General features: G+C 42.1%; 1 protein-coding gene across 3 annotated transcripts in view; it reads right to left on the bottom strand.

Annotated features, from left to right (window-relative positions):
* Positions 1-6,267: 6,267 nt before the first annotated feature.
* Positions 6,268-23,202, bottom strand: part of TNS3 (tensin 3) — a 528,788-nt gene continuing 511,853 nt past the window's right edge. For all 3 annotated transcript variants that reach the window (XM_075315024.1, XM_075315026.1, XM_075315025.1), the window contains 8 exons: positions 21,446-21,577; positions 18,992-19,087; positions 18,273-18,350; positions 16,784-16,861; positions 13,950-14,118; positions 13,450-13,518; positions 13,334-13,360; positions 6,268-10,412 (listed from right to left, as the gene is read on the bottom strand). In XM_075315024.1, coding sequence (XP_075171139.1) covers positions 10,271-10,412; positions 13,334-13,360; positions 13,450-13,518; positions 13,950-14,118; positions 16,784-16,861; positions 18,273-18,350; positions 18,992-19,087; positions 21,446-21,577 — 791 coding nt within the window. In that variant the 3' untranslated portion in view covers positions 6,268-10,270. The remainder of the gene's footprint in view (positions 10,413-13,333; positions 13,361-13,449; positions 13,519-13,949; positions 14,119-16,783; positions 16,862-18,272; positions 18,351-18,991; positions 19,088-21,445; positions 21,578-23,202) is intronic.

Consider the following 23,202-nt stretch of genomic DNA (forward strand, 5'->3'; position numbering starts at 1 on the left):
GCCTGAACCCAAGGCAGGCCCGTTGGTCTTTATTCTTCTCCCGGTTCCGCTTTATTATCCGCCACCTGGCCGGTGAGAAGAACGTACGGGCCGATGCCTTGTCACGTTGTATGGTTGTGTTGGAGGAGGACGAGGAGGAGCCTCGTCTTATACTACCCCCGGACAGCTTGAGGATGGTCACTCCCACTTCTTTGGACCAGGTGCCACCTGGCAAAACCCTCGTTCCCCCTGAACTACGGAACGAGGTGCTATCGTGGGCCCATGCCTCCAAGGTCGGCGGTCACTTCGGGGTCAAAAGGACCAGAGACCTGGTGACCAGGCATTATTGGTGGCCGAGACTACCCCAGGACATACAGGAATATGTGGGAGCCTGTATGTCGTGTGCTCGGAATAAGCCGTCCCGGCAGAGACCAGCAGGTCTTCTTCACCCACTGCCAGTGCCGGATCGTCCCTGGGAAGTGGTGGGGATGGACTTCCTGGGAGATCTGCCCAAGTCAGCAGGGCACAGGGTCGTATGGGTCATCACGGACCACTTCTCTAAAATGGTCCACTTGGTGCCTCTCCCACGACTCCCGACGTCACGTGCTCTCGCCACCTTGTTCATTCGGCATGTATTTAGGTTGCATGGCATGCCTAACAAGGTGGTGAGCGACCGGGGTCCCCAGTTCGCGTCTCGCTTCTGGAGAGAGCTCTGTAAGCTCCTGCAGATAGAGCTGAACATCTCCTCCGCATACCATCCCGAGACCAATGGACTAGCGGAGAGGGCTAATCAGACCTTGGTAACTTACCTCCGCCATTTTATATCCGCGCACCACGACAACTGGGCTAACCTCCTTCCTTGGGCCGAATTTGCCATTAACAATTCGGTCCATGAATCCTCTGGCCAGACTCCGTTCCTACTCAATAACGGACAACATCCCAGAATCCCGGTTCCGATGCCCATTACGTCACCCGATACTAGAGTGGAGGATTGGGCGACCAAGGCCCGGGAGATCTGGGATGACACCCAAGAGGCTCTTAAAAGGGCTAAAGACCGGATGGTGACAACGGCTGATGTTCGCCGCCGCCCTGCACCATCCTTTGCCCCTGGTGACCTAGTATGGCTGTCCTCTAAGAATGTTAACCTACGGGTACAGGCAGCCAAATTCGCCCCTAGGTATCTGGGTCCGTTTAAAGTACTACAGCAGGTAAACCCAGTGGCATATCGACTCCAGCTCCCTCCACGCTGGGCTATAGCCAACACCTTTCACGTGTCCCTCCTGAAACCCGTACGACTTAATAAATTCTCGGGGTCCCTGCCGGCTCAAACCGACTCCCCGTCCGACGACCCTGAGGTGGCAAAACTTGTGGAGACAAAAGTCATACAGGGCAAGAGGTACTACCTCGTGGAGTGGGCCGGCCGTGGTCCGGAGCATAGATCCTGGGAGTTGGAGGATCATATCCGCGCCCCGGGTTTGATAGCCGCCTTCGAGCACGGACAGGGGGGGGGGCCTAGACGGGGGGGTAATGTTACATCTCGTGGCTCTCCTGAGGCAAGGACTGAGGCAGTCTCCCATTCCTTGCCTGCCACGAGCACTCCTGCTCAGCAGCGCCGAAGGTCTGCCAGACTGCGCAGTGTGCAGGAGACACCTTCTCAGAGAGGCAGCAGAAGGGTGACACCTAGTGGTTCTCCTGTTACAAGGAGTGAAGCGGTCTCCCATTCCTGGCCTGCCGCAGACTCTCCTGCTCAGCGGCCCCGAAGGTCTGCGAGGCTGCGCAATGTGCAGAGGTTTACTGCTCAGGGAAGCAGTGAGATTCCCGTTATCTCTCCACATTGTGAGACCGAGGATCCCGCCTCTATTTCCCAGAGGCAGGAGGGTGAGCATGTGCAATGCGTGGTGGGTCCTGATTCGCTCACTGACGTCACACGGCTTGATGACAAGGCTGGTGACGTGGTGAATCCTGACTGGCCAGGCTGGGACGTCGTGGACCCTGATTGGGTCAAGTCCGTCATCTCCGCCTCGCGCCCGCCCTCGGGTGGAGCTGCACCTCCTTAAAAGCTCCCCCTGCCATCATGGCGGCGCGCGACCGTCCTTCTATGTTTGGATGTCTGGCAGCGTGCTGCCACGCCACTGCTCAGGCATTACTGTCTCTTGTGGGCTTGGCCCTTGCTGCTCCGGCAGTACCTCGTTTGCAGGCCGTGTTCCTGCCTTGCTGCTCCGGCAGTACCCCCGTCAACAGGCCGTGTTCCTGTCCCAGGTGAGCTCCTCAAGTCTCCATTGGACTCACCTGGTTATTGAAAGCACACGTGCGTGGGCACCTCTGTGCTACCCTCGTGCCATATTCTCGTGACTTCCACTGGCACACGTGCGTGGGCACCTCTGTGCTTCCCCGTGCAACAGGTACACCGAGCCGTGAGATCTGTGCCATACAACCCTCACGGGTTAGGGCAGATCGGTGTACATAGATCGTCTGTGACATTCCAGACGATCGCTAGCAGCAACCCGCTCACTCTTCACCCACCATAGCGGCGGTCCCTTACACCGCACAGTGGACCTTGACCGGCGGAAGCAGTCCATTTCCCATCTTGGCACGCTTCCCCGGGTCCCCCTCGTAACACACACCAGTGACTATGTAAGGGGAATACATGAAATTGCAGAAACTGCTGTGTGAATACTGACTTGAAAAATCCAATAGCTATAAGTAAGAGTGAAAATGTGAAAAATGGAATCTGCATTACTGCCATGAACATATGAATCAAGAGAAATTTAGCTACTGAATTGATCAATGCAATAGAGCCCCAACACTACGCCAAAGTATTTCTCTACGTTGGGGTGCCTAGCTTGTGTGTGTCCTCTCATGCAGTTAAAAAACTTACCGTGTATGGGAAGCTGAGACCCAGGCTATTTATGCGTATGATATGGATTGGCAATAGGTGTGGTTGGGGAGGGTTCACAAACGAAAAAATACTAACAAATAGGAATAACGTTTGGAACACCATTCTAAGTCCGGACTGGGTGCAAAAACCTAAAAAAACATCACTATGGGGAGAAAAGGTATGCACACCAGTGACTATGTAAGGGGAATACATGAAATTGCAGAAACTGCTGGGTGAATACTGACTTGAAAAATCCAATAGCTATATGCAAGAGTGAAAATGTGAAAGATGGAATCTGCATTACTGCCATGAACATATGAATCAAGAGAAATTTAGCTACTAAATTGATCAATGCAATAGAGCCCCAACACTACGCCAAAGTATTTCTCTACGTTGGGGTGCCTAGCTTGTGTGTGTCCTCTCATACAGTTAAAAAACTTACCGTGTATGGGAAGCTGAGACCCAGGCTATTTATGCGTATGATATGGATTGGCAATAGGTGTGGTTGGGGAGGGTTCACAAACGAAAAAATACTAACAAATAGGAATAACGTTTGGAACACCATTCTAAGTCCGGACTGGGTGCATAAACCTAAAAAAACATCACTATGGGGAGAAAAGGTATGCACACCAGTGACTATGTAAGGGGAATACATGAAATTGCAGAAACTGCTGGGTGAATACTGACTTGAAAAATCCAATAGCTATATGTAAGAGTGAAAATGTGAAAAATGGAATCTGCATTACTGCCATGAACATATGAATCAAGAGAAATTTAGCTACTGAATTGATCAATGCAATAGAGCCCCAACACTACGCCAAAGTATTTCTCTACGTTGGGGTCCCTAGCTTGTGTGTGTCCTCTCATGCAGTTAAAAAACTTACCGTGTATGGGAAGCTGAGACCCAGGCTATTTATGCGTATGATATGGATTGGCAATGGGCAATTGGCAATTTTTTTTAGGTTTTTTAGGTTTTTGCACCCAGTCCGGACTTAGAATGGTGTTCCAAACGTTATTCCTATTTGTCTCTTTGTCTGTGTCTGTCTCTTTATGTCTGTCTCTTACCCTGTCTATGTCTGTTTCTTTCCCTGTCCGTGTCTGTCTCTTTCCCTGGCTGCATTGTGACACGCCAACATTCCATATAAGGGCGTGGCTGCACATTCTTCTGAAGTTCTGGCTGCACTGTGGCTCCCAGCTCCATTCGCTTTAATGGAGGCAGTTTTTTTGGCGAATAACTGTAAAGCGATGGGTTAAAATTTCCCCTCAAAACATAGCCTATGATGCTCTCGGGGTCCAGACGTGTGAGTGTGCAAAATTTTGGGGCTTTAGCTGCGAAGGTGCAGATGCCAATCCCGGACATACACACACACACACACACACACACACACACACACACACACACACACACACACATTCAGCTTTATATATTAGACTAGCTGTACTACCCGGCTTCGCCCGGGTTAATAACTGCTGTTAACAAAATAGAATGTATTAACAAAAATGTATTCTGCACACAAAAACCACAAAACAGATAGAAATGTAATTATTAAAAGGCAAAAACTAAGCTAATAGAAGCATTTCACAACATATATTTGAACACCACAGATATTCCACACAGATTTAACATCCTATGACCTCACACATATTGAGAATGTCCTTTGTTGCCTATATTAACCAATGAGAGCTCAGATTAATTAACTGTAGCAAAATAGAAGCTAAGCTGTGATTGGTTGCTATTGGCAGCCTGATAAATCTCCAGGCAACAGAAAGCCCTCCCCCCTGACAGTATATATTAGCTCACACATACACATATAGACAGGTCATGTGACTGACAGCTGCCGCATTTCCTATGTGGTACATTTTATTGTTCTTGTAGTTTGGCTGCTTATTAATCAGATTTTTATTTTTGAAGGATAATACCAGACTTGTGTGTGTTTAGGGTGATTATGTGGCGAGGTTGGTGTATGTGTGACGACGAGGGTGGGTAGGCTCGCTAGCGAGATCGCAGAGTGTAAAGTGGCCTTTAGACAAAGATTGTAGACAAATATGAGACTAGCCTGTGGTTGGCCCAGGTCGACTTATCCGGTGTCTCCCTGTTGGAAAGATAAAGATATTAACACCCTTTACCAAGGTATTCAGAATTATTAGACAGCTTGTTTCTTCAGGTAAAATGGGCCCAAAAAAAAAAAAAAAAGATTTAACGGATTCTGAAAATTCAAAATGTGTTAAAAGTCTTACAGATGGGTGCAACACTCTTAAAATTACTAAGCTATTGATCTGTGATCGCAGAACCATCAAAGGTTTTGTTGCAAATAACAACACGTTAACAATATAGAGGTGCAATAACTGCCAAAGGTCTGAGAAAAATCAAGCGTGAAGCGACCAGGAAACCACTGCTGTTATATTCCAGAACTCAACCTACCTGGAGTGCTCAGTAGTACAAGGTCTTCAGTTCTAAGAGACATGGTCAAGGTAAGGAAGGCTGAAACCCAACCACCAGTGAACAAGACACATGAGTTTAAACGTTAACACTGAGCCAAGGAATATCTGAAAACGGATTTTTCAGAGATTTTATGGAGTAATGAGATGAGAGTGACTCTTGGCAAACCAGTTGGTTGGGCTCATGGCAGGATTAGTAACAGGCACAGACCTTCTCTTCTACTCAGACACCAGTAAGATGGAGGTGGGTTACTGCTATGGGCTAGTATTATTAAAGATTAGCTAGTTGAATCTTTTCGGATTAAAGATGGACTCAAAATAAAATCCAAAGAAAGTCAGTTTCATCAAGCAGTGGTACAGGAAAAAGTCTGCATCTCTCAAGAAAACCATGAATTTTTTGCAAGACAATGCTCCATGGCATACATCAAAGGGCTCAAAGTACTCCTCATCAGTTAGACCTCTAGCAATCATATACAGCATCATAGCGATCATATACAGCAATAGGTTATCTCCTTTGGATAGGAGATAACCTATTGCTGTATACATTTGAAAGCTATATTTTTTTCTCATGGGGATAAGATCGGTCAAGCCAGTAGTTGCTAATTACCTGCCTTTTGTACCAGATGCCAGCTTAGAGCGGTCACGAATCACGCCTTCTGGTGATTCCACTGCTTCACATCAACAGAGCAGTTCTTCCTCTTCCAGCCTGCTCTTTTGAGGGGGTGTCATGCTAATTGACAGCTGGCTACCAGCAGTTTGACAGCCAACCCCCTCCTGCCTATCAGCATGACATTGGCAGTAAAGCCCCGTCGACATAGCAGAGATGCAGCTGCTCTGTAGACATGACATCAGCGGAAGCTGCAGAATCACATGCAGTAGTGGCACTGGTTGAAATACGTAGGTGCTTAGCAACTACCTGCCTGTAAGGTAACTAACCCCTTTAATGTAAAAGAAAAAGAAAAAACCTGACACTCTCATAATTTCACATTTTATTATAATCTAAATAAAGTTGATATTTTAATGGTAAAGTAGAGTACTATACATAGAATGTGTAAAGCAATAATTTTTACATAGTGGATACATTTGTACAGAAGAAAAAGAACTAGCAGAGTAAGGTATACAAGACAGAACGATAAATACACTGGCATTATATTATTTAAACATGGCTTTTACCAAATTTGCATTTGTATGTATTAACACTGTGAAATAGCGTATACGTAAAAAGCAAGATTACTGGCATATATTTGATTCATACTCTGTGTAAAAAAATATCAAAGTACCTGTGTAAAATCTAATGAAGACTACAAAGTGAAGTGCTGAAATAGCAAATTGTATTCAACCAGAAAATGCATATTCACATTTCTCATCTACTGTTAATTATGTGCAGCATTAAAATATTTTATATAAAAATTACATGGTAATATACCATTAAAAGAAGGCATACACTACAAAAGCATGTCAACATTTTAAAAAGGACATTGACTTCAGGTTGGTCCATAAATGGATTGCTAGCCCAGAAGAAGAAGCCCAGGATTGGCAAGACCAATAACTTTAGGATAGGAAATGGGAACATAGAATAATAAAACAAATAGAAATAATTTCAAGACAGTAAATTCAAAGTAGATGGACATACTGCAGAAATAGAATTCACATCAGTATTGAAGAAGGAAAGCAACAAGATGTAACAATCAAAAACATCTAGTTACATAAACTAATTGGATTGGTTTTATCAATATTCCTCTACCACTTCCTTTAAGTATTATATTCAATGTTCCCCATATCCCTCAATTGTGCATCATTTCATACAGAGACAACATCAGGAACATGTGATCGAATGTTCACATTCATTTAAACAAGACAAAACAATCACTGATCTCGGGGAGACCTGGCTGGTCTCCCCGAGATCAGTGATTTTTTTGTCTTGTTGGTCTACTAGGCATTGCTCCCACCTGGCCAGAATCCTACTCCACACTGATGAGGGGCAATACACCGAAACAGCTGTCTGTGGATGGATACCTGGCCTTGGTAATTCCCTTGTCATATCTTTAAACTTGTCAAAGAGTTGGATATTGACTAAAAGGCCCACTTAATATGGTGGTTTCCTAAAAAGAGCCACTCCTTGGCTAGGTCCTTCCTGGAGGGATATCTGGCTAGTTTTCTGTGTTGAGACTCCTAACAGAGGCTCCACGGACTTTTTTGATTTGCACATTCATTTAAAGTGATGGTTCGAAGGCCCAAATTAAAAAAAAATAAAAAAAGTCCCAGCCAACCCCTTTAATTTCTGAATCTTTGCAGTCGAACAAGAAACTAACAGGCAGGTAGTTCCTAACTACCTGCCTGTGCTACCCAGCGCAGATTTCTGTTGGCACAGACCGCCTCTGCCGGAAATTCAGCCACTTCCACTGTCATCATCTTTACAGAGTAGCAGCTTCTCTTTCGCTCTACTCTGCTGACGGGGCATGACTGCTGATATCATGTTGATTGACAGTGGGCTCCCAGCTGCATAACTGCGGGGAGCAGGCTGTCAATCAGCATGACGTTGAAAATCATGCCTTGTGGACAGAGCAGCAGAATCTGAGCCGGCACCGGGTAGAACAGGTAGGTAGTTAGCAATTATCGGCCTGTTTGTTTTTAGGCCCAAATTAAAAAAATAAAATTATCCTGGACAACCCCTTTAAAAGCAGCTTCTAGTTTCCAATGTTGGCTTGGTGGCTGAAGTAGCTATTTCTTCCCTCTATTTTAATAATTGATGTTAACCCACTTGTAAACATTGTTGACTACTCAACCATACTGAGACATATTTGCCTACAGTGTGTTTTGACATATACCGGCATTACAATGACGTTGGGGGTTCCATGATCATATGAAGGTGAACTGATTCAGCTGTAAATTGATTTGTATTTATTAAAATATCTTTATTTTTTGCCCTTATTATTAATGTTCCTATGAGTGGGTTATTGAAAATCAGACCTGCTCCCTGATCTGTGACAGCTCGATATAGATCTCAGGGTTGCTATAGACATTTGTGGGAACATTTTAATGCAAATGATGTAAATCCCTGCTGAGTGTGCAATTAGAACTCCATTGGGCAGACCTTATGTCATAACAATAAAATACAACTTTCTACAAATTTTGCCACAAAACTATATAACAATTTGCCCATGCTCCATAACATACATGTCAGATACCTATTGCTTTTTCACCACTATTTACACATTGGGATATTACGTAAGCTACTCAGAATTCTTTTTATCACCTTAGCATTTTATGCTGGACACATCTTCACTTTGTGAACATTTTACTTTAATTAAATCTTGAATATATACTGTTCCAGGTGACACATTCCTTCCCAACAACTCATCTCATCTTCTTTTCCCTAACTTTTGATAACCACGTACTTAATTTCCATCAGCGTTCCACCTACAGTAAGCCTTTCGTGCGCTATCCTCCTCACCATATAATGATCATTCTCAACTTATTCTCTAAAACACTTCCACTTACCATCGCCAAAAACAAACATGCTTTAACATTTGCTTCACATCCAAAGTTGTTCTTTTTTCATCTTCCTGACTTTGGTATTTGGGCCTAACATAGCCAAATGAGTTGTTTCAAGCATATTATCCACAAATCACCCATATCCATGATTTTTTATTTTTATCTGATTTTGTTAGAAATAGATGGTGTTTTAGGGTTGAGATGGATCTTGAATGGATTTTTGCCCATTTGTGTGAAAAAAAAATATGAAAGGAAGCCATGACTTCAGCTGGGCTGTGTAAGTTTTGAACGGAAATCGGTCACCAGATTCTGCCACATAATCAGAGACCCTGATTCCAACGGTGTTTCACTTACTGAGCTATTTAATGTAGTTTTGATACCATTTTATCAGCAGAAGATTATCATTAGTGGACTAGTAAATCTGCTGCCAGGTAGTCCTCCATATTCATGAGCTCTGTATAACCTCGCCCACACCACTGATTAGATTATTTCTGGAAGAGACAAAGACCAGATGGTGTCTTATCCTGGTGGAACCAGAATAAAATACACGGAAACACCTAGGATAGTTGTGAGGGTCACAACTATCATAAAAGCAGAAATGATGACCATGATGGCGGATGAATCGGTATACGTGGAGTAGAAGGAAAGGGTTAACCCGCGCGCTGCTGTCTGGATAGAGGATATAACTCGGGAGAAATAATCTTTGTGATTTTATTATTCAACGTGTTTCAGAGTCTTTACAACTCCTTCATCAGGAGTCAAAATCACTGATGTACATAATAATAAAATCATGAAGATTACTTCTCCTGAGTTACTCATATTTCCTCTATCCACACGGCAGCGCGGGTTAACCCTTTCCTTCTACTCTACATATACCGACACACCACTGATTGGTAGCTTTCTGTCTATACTGTACATGGGCAGAAAGCTGACAATCACTGGCGTGTGCTGGGTTATATATAGCTCAGCATTCACAGAACTACTAGATCTTCAGCAGATAAAACAGCAATTTTATCAAAATCACAGCAAGCAACCCAATAAATTGTACATCACTAGAATCAAGGTCTCTGTCTCTACATTACGCTGCTCTCAGATGGGGGAGGAAAAACTTGGTGACAGATTCCCTTAAGAGGTTTTAAATCTTAAAATGTTGGCGTTATTTTTTTTATTACATTTAGTAAAAATATTTTACCAATGTTTCCTATGCAATATTTGTAGAAAAAAAGAGAAAATACCATAAAACTGTACATATTATAATATAATCTCTGGAACCATAATACTGAAAGTCTCAAGGAATCAAACCACATTAAAATTAGAGGGGAATGTTGTTATGAAATTGTTGATACCGCTTTGAAGATTTTCCTTTTCTACTTATCTTCTCAGTCTTGTAATTATTTGTATTTATACAATTGCTCATATGCGGATAAGTAACGTGCGATTGAATTATTGTCCTTCAAACAATTCTTGTAGAGAACCGCTTTACATTTTCTTCTGAGACCCAATCATGACCTTTGACACAAAGTTCACAATGGCACTAGCAGGTTGTTCTGGATCGTGTTCCGCAAAAAGATGACAGATATTGTCATTTCCATTCCCCTTTCTGGCCACAAAACCGAACACCCTGTTTGGAAAATAGAAATTACATTAATAGCCATTTCTTTACCATGCAATGGCGCTTGAAAGTTTATTAACCCTTCAGAAATTTCATTATCTCTGCATACATTTCTACATCATATTTTCACACAAGTTCTAATACTAGATTAAGACAATCAAATAAAAACATTAGCCAAAAATATTAGAGTTGGTCATTTTTTAAATGAGAAAAACTATCTAATATCAAATGTCTGAGTTGAAAAAGTAGGTGAACCTACACTTCTAACATCTGGTGTTACCTCCTTGTACAACAATAACTGCATCTAAAGGTCTCCAGTAACTGATGATTACTCCTGCACCTCGGACTAAAGGAACAGTAGCCCATTTCACTTAACAAAACTGTAAGTTGGTGGGTTTTCTCCTATGAACTGTTCACTTCATGGCATTTCTAAAGGATTTAGATCAGGACTTGGCTACTTCAAACGTTATTCTTCTTTAACAATTATTTTGTAGAACAACTTGCTTTTTGCCATTGTCCTGCTATATAATGCATATTCTCTTGAGATTCAGCTCATGGACACAAGTCCTGACATTTTCTGTAGAATTTACTTTTAAATTTCAGATTTGTTTCATCAGTGATGACAAGCCGTCTTGGCGGAGATGCAGTAAAACAGGCCCAAACTATGACACTACCACCACCCTGCTTCACAGATGGCAGGAGATTTCTATGCTGTAATGCAGGGTTTTTCTTCCTTCAAACATAATCTCATTTAAATCAAAATACTCTATTATGGTCCCATCCATGCATAAAACATTGCTGGTAGTAAATTACAGGTGGGCAGCGATGTTCTTTTTGGAGGGCAGTGGCTTTCTTTATGCATTGTTGTTCAGTGTCCTTCTAACGCCGTGTGCCAGCAAAAATGAAAACTCAGACTCATAGTCATGCAGTTTTCTGAACAAAAATGCACCAAAAAAATGCACAGAAACGCGGTAAAAAATGCCTAGTGCGCACATACCCTAATAACGACTCATCAACATTAGCTATTGAGAGAAGCCTTTAGTTAGTTAGGGGTTACCTTGGGTTCCTTTGTCACTTTGCAAACTATTATACATCTTAGGGTCCCGTTACACATAGCGACATACCAGCAATCCCACAGGTGATCCAACCTGGCAAGGATCGCTGGTACGTCACTACATGGTCGCTGTTGAGCTGTCAACCAGACAGATCTCCACAGCAACCAGCCATCAGCAACCCGTGTAACGACGGCTCTCCCGCCGTCAAACATGCCGATGCGTGCTGCACAGTGGGAGGCCAATGAGCAAACAATTGTCCTGATTGTTTTGTCACGATGTGACGTTTCAGCGATCTTGCTATGTGTGACGGGGGCTATACTCTTGAAGTGATCTTTGTTTTTTGACGACTGCTGGGGAATTAAAGATGATCTTATATTTCCTCTATTTATAAACAATCTGAATAAGGTGTCCTAATTCCTTAAAGATAGGTTTCTAACCTTTTCCAGCCTTATGAGCATCAACAACTCTTCTTCTGAGGTCCTCAGAAATGTTTTTTGTTTGTGCCATGATACACTTCCACAAACATGTTAAGAAAATCAGACTTTGATAAATCCCTCTTTAAATAAAATCGCCCACTCACAACTGGATGTCATCCCATTGATTGAAAGTACCAGACTGTAATTTCATCCTCAAATTATATGCTATTCCTAAAGGTTCACATAATTTTGCCACTCAGACATGTGATATTGGATCATTATCCTCTTTTAGAAACCTACAATGGCCCTGATTCATTAAGACTGGCGATTTTCTTGCTGAGTTTGATGAGGGGTCATGGTGGAGTCTAATGCTCCCGATTCATGAATATTTGCACTCCTCTCCATAAATCTGCCGAGCGGTGTGTGCCTCTGTGCATCATGTCATAAATCTTACACCAATTACTGACTAGTTTCTGGCGTAAGTAATGACACAGCTTGTCATGAATTAGACGAGTCATGGCGTCACACTGCGAGATGCATCAAAATTTCACAACTTCTCAAAGCAATTTACAATTTCTGTCACAAAATTACTTTGATCAAGATTAGACTTGGGCCTCAATTCAAGTCATTTTATTTGGCTCTCTATTAACTATCAGGACTTGTGTGAACATTTGATGCAGTCTACATTTACATGGCAATTCTACAGAGATAACATAACATTGATGAATTCACAAAACCCTGCACCCTTGGTAAAATTAACTTCTGACATTAACTGTCACACCCTCTGCCTTGCAGTCCCCTTGACAACTTGTCTGCACAATATATTGAATTTATTCAACTCATTGGTAAATAGGTATTTTGTGGAAATAGTAATAAACTGTGTAGAAGGATAATGTAATACTGAGATTTAAAATAAGTAAACTAGGGAAAAAAATGAACCTTAATTTATTCTACATTTCAGATCGGCATGATGGCCGTTTCATGACCCACATGCCGTGCACCTATTTCTGAACTTTATGTTCTATATTTCTTAGGATTCTATCCTTTGCAGACTGAGCATCACCTGTTGAATTAGGGCGGTCATAGTTAAATGTGGGTAAGTACCGATATTATAATCTATATATCAGAACTCTCTGCATTCACATGTGCTCATTTTATTGTGCTTTTTTTTTCAACAAGATTGCGGAAAATTCCAGCAAATACACGTGACAAATTTGGCTCGCAGTCTGAATGTATTGTGGACAGGCAGAATCGGGGACTTTTAAGCCTTGATAAAGATGTAAAGGTAACAAATGGATTCCAGGTTTTTACAGAAACCACCATAAATTCCATCTTTCACACTGTGCTGGTGAGAGATCGCCATGGTCAAATGTTCTCTTTTTGTTTACCACTCCCAAAAAAATGGCAATTTAAAAAAAATGGAATTACACATGTATGTCCAATTGTAAATTTTACTTACTTTGCAGAAAGTCCATCTCTTGTCCACCTTAATGGGGAAATATAACAGAAATTACATTCAAGTATATGAGCGCAAACAAGTCACAATATATTAAAGGAAAAAGAGACGTTTCTTACTTTCTGTCTTGTGGATCTAGAGCACAGAATATCACCGTATTTACTGGATAGTGTCTTCGGAAAAACAGTCTGTCACATAGAGAGGAGTGGAAAAAACAAAATGTTACAAATAAAGTACGCACTTACCGACACCAAGCATTATATTCTCTGCCACTGTTTACTACATTAATAGCTTTACTTAAAATAAAGCAGGTCATTCTTTTTAACAATAATCACACGATTTCTGTCCAGTATAAACTGTGTGCATGTGTTTTTTATTTGATCCAAATCTAGTTTACAATTAGTTCATATTGTGGCCTCAAGAGGGCAGCAAATAAATAAGCTGCTACTTGTGATAAAAGTGGACAATATCATGTCATGACAGTATATCCTTCTTTATCCACAATAAGCAGCAGGGCTACAACTTCAGAACAACCTCACCTACCTCATAATGTACAATGGCACAATTTAACAATCATAATATTAATAAATAACTAAAACAAAGAGAAATGATGTCTTACTTCCGTTGATTGTCTGTTAGAGTGATCCCTTGAGCGGACACCTTGAAGTGCACCACAGTAGACACAGGAGGGGGCTCCTGGATTTGCGTTATACTCAATGCTTTCTGCACAGCCTGATATCCTGTAAGTGACTCCATGTCCACTGAATTCAGATACCAAACATTGCAAGCTAAAAAGTGAAAAAGATAGCAGAAAATAACAGTAACTAGTCTAAAGCAGGCACAATAACCATTTTTGTTGGTACTAGTAAATTGAAATGATTTCCATCTACTGAAAATGCTACATGTTACATCTGTTAGACTGATTGCACTGTTATATTTATCACCCTTGTCTTAGTCCCTTTATTTTCACAATAAAGCTCAGTTATGGACAAATTCTATGAATCTTAACCACCAAGTACATTTGATAGTGGACGCCATCACCACAGTCTATAAAGCAATGTTGAAAAGCTTCACAATTGTATTGCAATACTCTTTAATTTGTTTCTTTAAGACAGTTTTTTCACATATCTGTGTTTTGCAGTCCGAATACAGACTGACCGCAGGTCTCATGACCCGACCCTGACAGTGTCATTGGAATATACTTTCCTCACTAATGAAATGTAAAAACCTTGATGGAAATGTTGTGGAATTTGGAAATTAAAGGATTGATTGTCAAGTTAAGGATATCCAGGTGACGATAAAGTGAAATCAACATTTTCAAATTATCTCCAGTAATAAGGTATCAAGTTTGAGAGTGATAGTGGAAGAGCACTTTGCAATTGCCGACTAACGACCTCTGAGAAGTGCTCGATGGGAGACAAGTCTGTAGATGCTCCAGGCCATCTTAGCACATTTAAACCATTTAGGCTGCTCGTAATAGCATAAGCAACAAGCTACCTAGCATTGTTATGTTGAAAAACAGCTCCTGAGATACTTTGGACAAATGGCCATACCACTGTTTCACCACCAAATCAATATAATGCTGAGATGTTAGTGTACCTGAAATGTAGATTAGCGGGGTCTAGACTACTTAATCCTGGGAGCAGGACAAGTGTGATGTTCCTACATGTGAAAGCTTTTTCATGGCATTGTCCACGTTGTCTCCAGACTAATCTTTAGGCCCTGTCACACACAGAGATAAATCTGTGTCAGATCTGTGGTTGCAGTGAAATTGTGGACAATCAGTGCCAGGTTTGTGGCTGTGTACAAATGGAACAATATGTCCATGATTTCACTGCAACCACAGATCTGCCAAAGATTTATCTCTGTGTGTGACAGGGCCTTTTGGCTATCAATGCACCCAAGATAAAATCTGATCACTGAATAGGATAGAAGTCTATTTTAGCTTCCGTTGCTGCATTCAAGCCTCTGGTTTCTATCTGGAGACCATGTGGACAATGCAATGAAGAGGCCTTCATGTGGGAATGTCACATTGATCCTACTCCCGGCATTAGGGGTGCTTCACACATAGCGAGATCGCTACCGAAATCGCTGCTACGGCACGGTTTTGGTGACGCAACAGTGACCTCATTAGCGATCTCGCTGTGTGTGACACTGAGCAGCGATCTGGCCCCTGCTGCGAGATGTGCAGAGAGCAGGGAGCCGCGCGCACACTGCTTAGCGCTTGCTCCCTGCACTCCTAGCTACAGTACACATCAGGTTAATTACCCGATGTGTACTGCAGCTACATGTGCAGAGAGCAGGGAGCCGGCACTGGCAGCGAGAGCGGCGGACGCTGGTAACGAAGGTAAATATCGGGTAACCAGGGAAAGGTCTTTCCTTGGTTACCCGATGTTTACCCTGGTTACAGCTTACCGCAGCTGCCAGATGCTGGCTCCTGCTCCCTGCTCGCTTCATTTCGTCGCTCTCTCGCTGTCACACACAGCAATGTGTGCGTCACAGCGAGAGAGCGACGACCAAAAAATGAAGCTGGACATTCAGCAACGAGCGGCGACCTCACAGCAGGGGCCAGCTCGTTGCTGGATGTCACACACAGCGACAGCGACGGGACGTCGCTGCTACGTAAAAAAAATGGTGACGTAGCAGCGACGTCGTTGTCGCTGTGTGTGACACCGCCTTAACTCCTTAAAATTACTGCAGAAATGTTGAAAAAAACATTTGAATTAAAGCTTAATGTCTTCACTTCAATCCTATTTAGTTAGCTTTCTTGCACATTCATTGTACTACAGTACAGAGGCTAAGTTCTGAAAATTCATCACTGCCCAGCGCGTTCTGCACCCAATTGTACAGCTTTTCAGCAAAATATTTAGCACAGGCATGTGGCGTGACATTTGGAGTGAACTGAATAAGATAACCAAATTGTTAAGATAAGAAAAAAGGGTTCTGCACAATTTCAGGATGTGAAATGTAAACAATCATGTAACATACACAAGTTCAGTAAAAATTTCAAAATTAAACATAACTTACACCGGGAAAGACCAACAGGAAACTGAAAAGCATAAAGCACTGAATAATGCAGAACGCTGCCAGGGACTTAGCAAAAAATATAGTTGAATCATAATTGATAAATTTCTGATACTGTATATTCTTCGGATTAGATGATTCTGAAAACTACAGCTGCCTGTACATGTTGTGTCTTGTGCCATGTTACCGAGAACATCGGCTTGTAAAGGTGAAGCAACTCGTTTCAATCCGCTTCACCTAAACAAGATGTATGGGCGATAACTGAATGAGAAAACTGCAGCAACTTGCAGTAAAACCACATGTAGTTTTAGCCCTACAGTTCTCATCTACAGAAAAGTCTACATGTACAGGCACCGTACAATGAGCATATCCACACCTAGAGGGGGGGTAACCAGCCAAAGGTCTGATGCGTGCACTTATAGGACTTACCTGCTCCTTGCTTCAGAAGCTCTGCAGCAGAGTTTGCAGCAGTCTGGGGCGCTGTCTCTGCAATCTCCTCCAAAGGATCTAAAAACAAATATAATCAGGGTGAATAGAAATCCCCTATTCTTGTAATGATAGGTTTCCTGGTATTCGGCCTGACACATATGATCAGTGTAATCTGTTTATGCCGCCGATTGATGGAAAATACAAAAGCCTTTCTAAGGCTATATGCACACTAATACAGTGCTCTACACCAAGCACTACATTTCTGTTGGAATCCCCCAAAAAACTTAATTCTTAATTCTGACAGGGGTCCCGACAAAGCCTCAACAAGGCTGACAGAGTCCCCAAGTACCCTGTCTGGCAGTATTTGTTTTTTTAGACATGCATGGTTAACCATGGTTTGTGCATGTTGGAAAAGACAATACAGCCAGAGAAGAAGCCAGACAGTGTCTACTGTGAATCCGTTTGGGTATGTTTTTACTCATGTATCACCACTAATATCTCAAGCACACCATTGTAATATTTCTGAATGATTCTAATGTCACTCCCTTTGGCTCTAAGTTTTCTGTCATATAATAATATTGGTGGACTACCAAGCCACAGGTGACCATGTACTGCAGTACGGACGCCTGCCCATGGTTTGGCCATGTGCATGAGGCCTTACAGCAGCAGGGCTCTTGTTATTCTAGTTCTCAGAATGGAGAGCTGTTACTTCATTTATCCATCAGATTTCACTTTTGAAGTCTATGAATTGATTCTTTTGTCTTGTTCCTCTGCAGGACAGTGCAGAAACAATAAGATAATCAGGTTCTCACCAATTGATTAGATTTTCTAACCCCTCGTATGCCATAGGGAACATGAAGAAGAGTTTGAAAGGATATTTTCAAAACTGGACATATAATATTTCTTGCTCATGGTTTTCCTCCTGTTCTTACAGGAATGTGCTCACTCCCATGTTTTTACTGTAACACCCTCAATAGTGCTAAGCAACCACCTGTTGCATGCGTCTATGCCACAGCTGCCCGTAAACTCTGCCACACCACTGTGTTTACTGGGAAACCACTCACATAGCTCACAGTAACTCCCCTGCATGGAAGAATTAACAGCACAACCTCGGTATAAGGAATCCATCTTACTCTGGGTAGTAAAGGGCAGAGCACACAGAACGACCGACTCAGCACACACTTCTATTAGCCATTCAGACCCCTCTATCTCCACAATATCCTCTCCCAATCTGAAATGTCTTACTACGCTCACATTTCTCCAGAACTACCAAAGCTCACCGTCTCATCAACTGGATAGTAACACCTAATCCTTTCCAAAATGATTTACAACAAAAATTATATTGTATTGCTGTAAGCTGCTACTGTGGTGTTTGCTATATACATGAACATATCATCAACTTTAAAGCATTCACAGACGTTTTTAACTGTTAATAAGATTATGTGCTATGAAAAAGTGAAGAAAAATCAGGCTAGATAGCAATGCATACCTTTGTCGGGGATGAGTAATTTACATGGCAGCGCCAGTGGTGTAATAGAGTGCTGATAAACCAATGCGGTCAGACTCCCTAGAGATAAGACAAGGAACAGGTGAGACACTAATACCCAAGTCCTCAGAAGAAGGCTCTTTAGCAAAAGTATAGGCCAAATATAGTCTTCGGGCAGGTTCTCACAAAGCTTTGCCGAAGTGCCATTTTTTTACATGAAAAATGCAGGCAATGACAGAAAAGTGTAGCAAACATACCACAGGTTTTTATGCATTTTTTTTATCGGTTTTTGATGCTATTTTTTATGCATATTTTGGTGCCAAGCCATTTTGATCTTAAAAGAAGAAAACCGCAATAAAAATACTAAAAGAACTGACATGCTGTCAATGACACTGTAGAAATCTAATTAATTTTGATGTTACGGTAAAACATTACATTTGTTGTGACATGACAATGCACAGAGACTGCCATTTTCTTGCACACTTACTATAAAATAGGTTTTCTTTCTGATGCCTATATTGTGAGAGTAATGTACAAAATAACACTAACGTGCACATTACCTAACCCTGATAAATAAAAGACAATTATGCCACAAACACGAAGGGGAACAATAAATGCTTTTCTCACTATTAATACTAAAATGTAATAAGTAGTGCTCTATATGACATGAATAAGATGCTTGTAACTGGAGGAAAAATGACAGATATAGTGGGAATAGTTACCAAAGTACGGTTCATTGGGGCATCCCTTCAACCGCACACCTTTTTGAACACATTCAATTAAGAAGTGCCGGACAAGTTCATTTGTCAAATCTCCACCTGTTGAGTAAGAATATAAGTGATGTAAGTAAGGCTTTTTGGGCGTATTACGTTCTTCAACTGAAAAATTATCATTTTTCTCTTAAAATTTCCCATCCACTCCGCCATTAAATGGGCATTCAGATGGTCTTTGTCCAATTTTCTTGGTCATATTGCTAGACTGGGATTACATCTGTCTTTGCATTTGGCATTTTAGATGGTGTGTGTGGGGGGGGGGGAGGCCCTTTTTTTCTGGACATTAGTAAACTTTATATTAGATTTTAAATTCTAGTGTGTAACATTTACATTATAGCTGTACTCACATTTGCACCAGGGGCTCTGTAGCGGATTCCATGATTAATGAAAATTGTGCTGTTTTTTGTAAAAATTTCCTAGTCATTATGGAAACCATTGGACCCCAGTATAGTCAATGGATGTGGTTGGTTGTGGGTGTCCATCATGCAATCTACCCACTGGAGTGTTCTGCTTACAAGTAACCTGACACACAGGTGTATTTCCTCATCCTATAGATTATAATGATATTTTCTCTATATAATTATAGTTGATGAGACTACAGAAAACCAGTGTAAATTTGAGGTTGCCAGCATCGCAACATTGTCATATGTGGTAGTTACGTTGAGTAGAAAAAGGGTTGTCTCACTATAAAAGCCTCTATTCTGTGCGGTCATATTAATTCCATAGATAAAAGTTCGTTGCTCAGGATAAGCTTTAATATTGCATCCCTGCATTACACGGATAGTCATCCATCTACTGCCACATTTTCTGCATGTTGTAGTAGTGCTGGCCACAATTTCAGTCTGTGATGGCTTATTGTTGGGGAATAAAGAAGCTGGCTCCTCTTTAATTGGGTCTGTCTTAAGCAGATCACTGTTAGCAAACTCCTTTAAAGGGGTGGTTCACCCATATTTTTTATTGTTTAGATCGATATTATATTGAGAAACAATGTTTCTCTCAAATACCTTATGTTGGCAATAGTGCCTGTGAGAGACGCTATTGCAGACCGCTGTTCCCCGCTCTGTGACCCCCGGGCTCCGTGACCTCGAGGGATCTGGTGACGTCATGTCAAGTTCCTGACACAATGGCTGGCCGCAGTGTCCGTCAGTGATGGGCTGTGGGCGATGTTTCACCTCTCGTCACAGCCCATCAGCTCCCTCCTCCCTCACAGCAAAACGCTGCAAGCAGGAGACACTTTGAGCTGTGATAAGTGGTGAAACACCGCCCACAGCTCAGTGAGTCAGGAAGACTGGGGCCGGCCGCAGGGATGCGATGTGTCCAGAACTTGACGTGACGTCACCGGATCCCCGAGGTCACGGAGCCCGAGGGTTACGGAGTGGGGAACAGCGGTCTGCAATAGCGCCTCTTACAGGCACTATTGCCAACATAAGGTATTTGAGAGAAACATTGTTTCTCAATATAATATTGATCTAGACAATAAAAAATATGGGTGAACCCCACTTTTAAGGGTTGATCTTTGATTTAAACCCCCCCCCCCCACCTCCACAGTAGTAGTAGCACACTTGGTTGTGTCCCATATTGCAGCTCAGTTCCATTGAAGTCAATTGTGTTGGGCAGAAAGATATTTTTGGAAGAAAGCAGTGTTGTTTTCTAATGCTGGGGAACCCATTTCAAAATGCATGCACCCTAGCATGTATTACTGGGAGACTAGAAATAATAACCATCCATCCATGAAAAAGGGTCCATGTAAGCTGTAATGTGGGTCACTTCCAGAGTCTATGATGTCCATACAATCTAATAGGGCATATGAATAGGAGTTATCTTAAGGAGACAACCCCTTAAAGGAGCAATACTGAGCTCAGAGAAAAATTGGCTAAAGAGCAGAAATGGCATAAAATTAAAAAAATAAACAATAATTCATGTGATAAATTCCCAGTGGAATTGCCTGTACCCTGCTGCAATAATTGTGTCTATCCATGTGACTTATGCAGCACAGGAATTTCTCAGGCCAGCACTGGTTCTTTTGTTATTTTATGGCCCTATGTCTATCCCCATCTCTATCACTGAAAACTCCATTAAAGGATTGGTGACAAGGCACAATGTTACATTACCCACCTGGAATAGCCGCGTGCCACTGTGGGAGGAGAGTACGGATTGTATTTATTCTCGTTGGGGCCCTTATGAGACTAAGCAGGGGATGTCCTGTAGGATTTCTTGTTCTAGGGCAACATATTGTGCACAAAGTCTGTGCATATCATCCAAGAGGAACTATAGATCAACTAAAAGGCCCATTTTCTTTTTACTACAGAGCTACCTCTTGTAAAAAGGATTATCAAAGAGATGTTATCATATTCTAAGATAAGCAAGTGCAGAAGAAATGAGGCTCACAACACATTCGCATACCTTTCTTGTTCAGCTGCATAACTGATGGAGGTGGTGTAGCAACTTTCATAGCCAAGCCATAGGCTCCTCTGAAGGAATGGCTGTCTCTAACAATAAAAGAACCGGGCTCCTTGTCCTTCAGAACGGCAATTGCTGCAATAAGTGGAGAAGATGACAAGGGAAAGCTAAATGCAAGGACTGCTAATATACCTGTAACTTTCTGATAGCAGTAACATTGATTTATTTGAATCCCTAGAATACATTAATTTCTATGAAGCGGTGTATTGACAGCAAGATATAGCCTGAAAATAAAATGAGGATAACATCTATCTAAACTATTTCTTCTACAATAAATCAGTGATGATATAAGAGGGGAAAAGACAGAAAGAAAAACACCAACGTCTGCTTTGAAATGTTCCTGGCACAAAAATTCTGTGTACCTGGCTGAACGTGTGCAAACATGCCGAGGTCTCTACAAACAAACTCATTGAAGAGAGAATGGTATGCTGTACAGAAATGCTGTGCCAGTACGGACATGTGTGGCGATGCTACAGAACATGCAGGCGACGTACACCCACGATGTGTTAGGCCAATCAACAATGAAAAGGAGAAATAAGCAAAGTAAACAGCGCTGAGGAGAGATGTAAAATGGACTGTACCAGAGCCCAGCAACAGCTCCACTTGCTATAGCTCAGAAAATAGATATCCAGCAGGGCTTCTACAAGTGCCTCCACATAGGCTCGGTTATTTATCAATCTATAAAAATAATTGACCCACCACACAAAGGTGTCCAGAAATATTATGGATTGTGTGCTTGGATTAAAGGACTTGTATGATATTTGATAAACTGGTCTACTCCCCCCCCCCCAACCCCCCCCCCCGTGGCCCTGTCCTGTAAAAAAACAAATCCCACTATTAACCTACAGATATGGGGTTAATCTGCAGGTTTAGCAGGTTCTGACTGACAGCCAGTTCTGTGCCATTGCAATGCTGAGCCGGCTGTCAGTCAGTGGCATGGGTAATACTAATAATAATAATGTGCAGACAAGAACAAAACAAAATATCACATAGTTAGGCAGCTACAGTAGGAATGAGGGCTCTGCTCGAAAGCTTACAATCTATGGGGAAAGAGGGGCACACAAAAGGTAAAGCGTACTTTTAGTATATGATCCGGCTATCGATATGATAATTTATTGATTTCATATAAAGATGAATGTGCCGGTCATTAGACAGTAACCTTTTAGGTGCACTTATATGCTATTGGTTGTATGGAGTATGTGAGGACAGAAATAAGAGGGAGTTTGGAATAGCATTTAGAAGGTGGGACAGGGGAGAGTTAGATTAGTAAGTTATTATGATAAGCTTGTCTGAAGAGGTGTGTTTTTAATGTACGCTTAAAAATTTGGGGGCTGGATATTAGTCGCATTCTTTGGGGTAGTGCATTTCAGAAAACTGGCGCGGCACGAGAAGAGTCTTGGAGACAGGGGTGTGAGGTTCGTATTATGGAGTATGTTAGTCTAAGATCATTTGCAGAACGGAGGGGACAGGTAGGATGATAGACAAAGATGAGGGATGAGATATATGGTGGTGCAGAGCTGTGGAGAGCTTTGTGGCTGAGAGATAGGAGTTTGTAATGTATTCTGTAGCTAATAAGTAGCCAGAGCAGTGACTGGCACAAGGTGGGGGCATCGGTGAAGCGGCTGGATAGGAATATGACCCTGGCTGCTGCACTCAAGATGGATTAGATAGGAGAAAGTTTGGTCAGAGGGAAAGCGATC

The sequence above is a fragment of the Anomaloglossus baeobatrachus genome, chromosome 6 (assembly GCF_048569485.1).
Source record: "Anomaloglossus baeobatrachus isolate aAnoBae1 chromosome 6, aAnoBae1.hap1, whole genome shotgun sequence".
Classification (NCBI taxonomy): Eukaryota; Metazoa; Chordata; class Amphibia; order Anura; family Aromobatidae; genus Anomaloglossus; species Anomaloglossus baeobatrachus.